We start from the raw sequence: 5,421 nt of genomic DNA on the forward strand, positions 1-5,421 counted from the left end.
GGACACCTCCAGTTCTCATCAGCAACGCTGATATCTTGAAGCAGTTGTACCACATGGGGGATACTCTTAACAATTTTTACTCAAGGCTGAATACGGTGGAGCGTCGGAGGACGAGATGAGGTCGTCATTTTCCCCGTCACGGTCATGCCGTGGGGAAAGCGCCAGTAGTTGAAGGAGACACCCAAGGCAGCGGGCAAAACCCGCGAATCACTCCACGGCGCTTGGAATATTCTGATAATGTAGAGCCTATTGTGGAGCTTGTTGATGAAGACACCGATGGTAGGGAAATGCCTCGCCTTGGTAACCAGGTGGTGCCACTCCCACATAGGTCTGGGCGTACGATGGACGAGCGTCGTCGTGCGGAGAACACTCAAAATCAAGATGAGGAAGGAAGGGATCTTTCAACCTTGAAAATGAGGCTTGGTATAAGGTTGGAAGACGATGATTTGAGGATGTTGCTGGTAGAATGGCAAAAGGAAGGAAACGCCGGAGAAGCGAGGCCCCGTGACACAACGCGTGTGCCCCCTGCATTCCAAAGGGATGATAGGGCGCGGCACCGCGAGAACGAGCGCGTCCCTCCGCGAGGAAGGCCCGGGAATTACTATCGGGGATATCAGAGGAATGGACGAGGAAGGATGGAATATCAATACGGAAGAGCACCCTACAATGGTAGGAGAGATGTAGCACCCTACGCTGAAGAAGCCCCTGCCATTATTCCCGTAGCTTCCCACAGTGCTACAGGTAATGGGTCCAGGGCGCGTCCTCATGACCAGGACGACGGGCGAATTCAATTAAGGATGCAAAACAATGATGAAATTCCGCGACGCGGTCAAGAGGAACCTCGTGTGCGGGAAAATACTCAAAACCAAGATGGTAACATGCCACAGCCGCAAACTCAGGGCGAGGGGCGGCGAGATCCACCGCCACACCCGGGGGGTAATCAAGGGGAATTATAGCAAGTCGCAGAGCAACCCCTGCCTAATGTTCAAACCATTCCTGGGGTAGCTAGGGACGTTTAATGTGAACGATCTCAAGAGGTTGCTCAACCATCTTGAGGGAGGAAGAGTAACGGCGACTGCGCAAGCTCCTTCTCCTTTTGCTGCTGTTGTGAGGGAGGCGCAATTGCCCGCATGATACATGAATACAACCAATGACTTGCGTTTTCATGGGAACTCTGATCCTGTGGAATTACTGGGGCATTTTAACATTGAAATGGATGTATATCAAGTACCTAATTTGGCTCGATGCCGTCTTCTGGCGGCCACTTTTAGGGAATGCGCTCAACAGTGGTTCCAGAAACTGGGCCCAGGTGTGATCACATCCTGGGAACAGATGAAAACTTTGTTTTTGACACAATTTCAAGCTGCAGTGAAGTACACACCACCTGTTACCACCCTAGCTAATGTGAAGCAGAAGGAAGGAGAAAGTTTAACCTCATACTTCAAAAGGTTCAACGCAGAATCCACTTTGGTGAGGGGTGCAACTGATGAGATACTAAAAATACTTCTTATAGCTGGATTGCGTGTGGGAACGGATTTCTGGAAGCACCTGCAAGGGAAAGACCATGTGTCTCTAGCTGACGTGCTTGCGCAGGTGGAATCATTCAAAGCAATTGAACAGTCGCTTGCAGAAACAAAAAAGAATGACAACGCACATAACTCCGAGGGGCGATCCAAGAGAAGGGATAGATCCTTGAGCCCAGATTATCGGCGGAATGCCAGAAGCCCCAATAGAGTGAACACCGTGAACACGCGGAGAGAATGGAGCCCGCCATCGAACTACGAGAGGAGGGTCAGCAATTATACGCCGCTGGCGGCATCCATTGCTCATATCTTTGAGGTAAATAAGGATAGAAGAATCTTCAAGAAGCCTGACCATCTAACTTCATGGCAGAGCAGAGACAAAAAGAAGTATTGTGACTATCACGAGTCTACCGGCCATGACACCCACGAGTGTCGTCACCTGAGAGATGAAATTGAGGAATTAATCAAAGCTGGATACCTAGGAGAATGGATTGACAAGGTGAAGCGACGCCGGGGAATCGATGACAAGGGTAAGGATGAAAGACAGCCCCCGCAGGTGGAAGATGTTGAAAAAATAGCAGAAGTTAAGTTTCAGAGGGCTGACAGTATCAGGGCAATTTTTGGAGGACACCCTTTTGTTGGTGATAGTAATCGAGCACTAGAAAGAAACGCGAGAGAAGCGCGACATCCACCGCTCACCAACATTCACAGCTTAGAAGACAGACCTCCGAAGGTCTTTAAGGGAGAGTCCGCTGATATTACGTTCAAGGAAAAAGAATCAAGGTGGGTACATCATCCCCACAACGATGCGCTGGTGATTACCATGCTTATTGGGGCAATGAATGTACATCGAGTCTTTTTGGACAATGGGAGTTCCACGAACATCTTGTACTACATCACTTACAAAAAATTGGGTTTCCCGGATAGCGACATGTATTTTGAAGATGCGCACGTCTATGGTTTTACTGGGGAAACAGTGAGATTTATAGGTTCGATCAGACTTCCCGTCACGCTTGGGGAAGGAGCTTTGTCAGTCACTCAAATGATAGACTTCAAAGTGCTGGATCAGGATTCCGCGCACAATATGTTGGTCGGCAGACCTTGGTTACGGGCGTTCAGGGTGATAACCTCGATACATCACTTGATGATAAAGTTCCCAACACCAAATGGAGTTGGCAGTCTGAGAGGGTCGCAGTATGAGTCACGCGACTGCTACCATAAGGCTGTTAAAGAATTCCGCAGGAGAAGGTACGAAGGAAAGGGTCTTCTATTTGAGGATGTAGAGGATATTCATACAAAACCAATCAGAGAGGTTCATGCCCACTATTTCGTAGAAGGCCCCGAAGAGGAAGAAACCTATGTCTTTGAGAACTCTGTTCGGACGATGGAGAATATTTCGAGGATCCGTAGCGTGGAAGAAGTGGTGGCGAGCCATGCAGAGAAGATCATACAGAAGGAGGTTAACGGAGAAAAGTTGGAAGGAAGAAGTGAGATTTTGCAAGGTTTCGGAAATAACTTCAAGGTGGATGCTCCTCAAAAGAAGGACGCGCCCTTGAAGAATAAAAATGGAATTGAGGTTGATGCTCCTCCAAATAAGGACGCACCCTCTTCACCTGCGTTACACAAAACTATGCCTTGTCTTGAGGAAGATGCTCCCACTCATGAGGACGCGCCCTCAGATGCGAAAGTAGAAGTCGAAGATCCCCGAGACTTTGATTTCGAATTAGATCCCAGGATCCCTATGCCCGCCGAAAAGACGGGACCGGCCGAAAACACAATATCTATTCTAGTTGACAAAGATGACCCGAATAAGGTTTTAAAAGTGGGATCCCAGTTGGATGATGAAACGAGGGGAAGTCTTACCCGCTTCTTAATTGCGAATCTTGATGTCTTTGCATGGAGTCATTCGGACATGGTAGGAATCGACCCAGAAGTAATGTGTCACCGGTTGAATATCTTCCCGAATTGTGCAGGCATACGTCAAAAACGCCGCCCGGTGAGTGGGGAAATGGCGATAGCATTAAAAGAAGAAGTAGACCGGTTATTGGAGGTGGGGCTAATCAAAGAATCGTTCTACCCTGAATGGCTTGCAAATCCATTGCTGGAGGACATATCTCAATAAGACCTATCCAAAGGATAACTTCCCGCTCCCAAGAATTGATCAGTTGGTTGACGCGACAGCGGGGCATGCATTGCTGAGTTTTATAATTGCATACTCCAGTTATAATCAAATTCCGATATATGGCCCTGATCAAGAGCATACATCCTTCATTACTGACAGAGGGTTATACTGTTACATAGGATTGCTGTTTGGCTTGATTAACGCTGGCGCAACCTACCAGCGGTTAGTAAACATGATGTTCAAGAACCAAATCGGGATAACCATGGATGTATATGTGGACGATATGCTGGTAAAGTCTAAGGTGGCAAATGACCACATCAAGCACTTGTTGGAAATATTTGACATCCTAAGGAGGTTTCGCATGAAATTAAACCCACAAAAGTGTGTATTTGGCGTGGAGTCGGGCAAGTTTCTCGGATTTATCGTCAACCATAGGGGAATTGAGGCCAACCCCGCAAAGATCTAGGCATTGTTGGATATGAATTCACCCACCAATGTGAAACAGGTGCAGAGTTTGACTAGGAGAATCGCCGCGTTAAATTGATTTGTTTCCAAGTCGTCCGATAGATGCAAGGAATTTTTCAAGGCAATTAAGTTAGCGGGGAAAGACTTTGTATGGACGTCAGAATGCGAAGAGGCTTTCAAAAGAATCAAGGAGCAACTGGGAAACCCTCCCATGCTGTCAAAATCATTGGATGGAGAATCTCTAATACTATACCTCGAAGTGTCTGAATATTCGATCAGCGCAGTTTTGGTAAGAGAGGAAGATGGGCAACAGTCACAAGTCTACTACGTGAGCAAGCGGTTGCACGACGCTGAAACTCGCTACACAAGCATGGAGAAATTGGTTTACGCCCTGATTCTTGCATCAAGAAAATTGCGGCCGTATTTCCAAGCCCATAGAATTGAAGTCCGTACGGCATACCCGCTACGACAGGTCCTTCATAAACCAGAGTCATCAGGAAGAATGCTAAAATGGGCTGTGGAGTTGGGACAGTTTGATTTGGAATATGTTCCCCGGACAGCGATTAAAGGGCAAGCCTTAACTAATTTCTTGTTGGAATTTGATTCTGAAGTTGATGATAAAGCTTTATTGACACTCATCCTACTCATATGGAGGAGTCTGTGGAGGAGTTTCCACATCCCTGGTGGATTTTGCATGTGGATGGGGCAGTTAACAATGGAGGTGCAGGTGCGGGTATAGTACTTGTGTCTCTCGAAGGCCATCATCTGATGAGCACAATTCATTTCAAGTTTTATGCAACGAATAATGATGCGGAGTATGAAGCATTGATTAATGGCCTGAAGATTGCTTTGGAAATGGGGAAGCGAAACCTAATTGCAAGAAGTGACTCAGAGTTGGTGGTGAATCAGGTGAACACGGAATTTCAAGCGCGAGGCCCGCGAACAGAATTATACTTGAGATGTACACAGCGCCTGATTGGAATGTTCAAAGAAGTTAGGTTGGAATGTGTTCCGCGGGAGAAGAACAGTAACGCAGATGCTCTAGCAAAAATGGGGTCGCAACAAGAGGCTGTGTTGTTAGGAATTATCCCTCTTGAAATCTAGGAAATTCCTAGTATCCCAGAGATAGAAATCATGCAAGTGGATGAGGCTCCCAAGGAAACATGGATGACGCCCATTCTGGCTTACATTCGCGAGGGAACACTCCCCGAGGATAAGTTTAAGGCCCGCCGACTCCGCTATCAGGCTGCAAGGTATGTGATATATAACAAAGTTCTGTACAAAAGAGGGTTCAATCAACCTCTGTTTAGA

The 5,421-nt window shown here is 47.2% G+C and overlaps 1 protein-coding gene across 1 annotated transcript; it reads left to right on the plus strand.

Annotated features, from left to right (window-relative positions):
- Window positions 1-4,321: 4,321 nt before the first annotated feature.
- On the plus strand, window positions 4,322-5,214 carry LOC141714507 (uncharacterized). The gene is made up of 2 exons (XM_074518024.1): window positions 4,322-4,680; window positions 4,734-5,214. The coding sequence occupies exons 1-2, from the start codon at window positions 4,322-4,324 to the stop codon at window positions 5,212-5,214; spliced, it is 840 nt and encodes a 279-aa protein (XP_074374125.1).
- Window positions 5,215-5,421: the final 207 nt, after the last annotated feature.

Source organism: Apium graveolens, chromosome 1 (genome assembly GCF_009905375.1).
Source record: "Apium graveolens cultivar Ventura chromosome 1, ASM990537v1, whole genome shotgun sequence".
In the NCBI taxonomy this organism is placed as follows: domain Eukaryota; kingdom Viridiplantae; phylum Streptophyta; class Magnoliopsida; order Apiales; family Apiaceae; genus Apium; species Apium graveolens.

What these genes read in the sequence shown, in the direction of transcription:
- LOC141714507 (XM_074518024.1), top strand. Translation starts at nt 4,322, where the DNA reads ATGCTGTCAAAATCATTGGATGGAGAATCTCTAATACTATACCTCGAA. An exon ending in CCCCGGACAGCGATTAAAGG is followed by an intron (nt 4,681 to 4,733) that starts GCAAGCCTTAAC and finishes TTGATGATAAAG; the next exon opens with CTTTATTGACACTCATCCTA.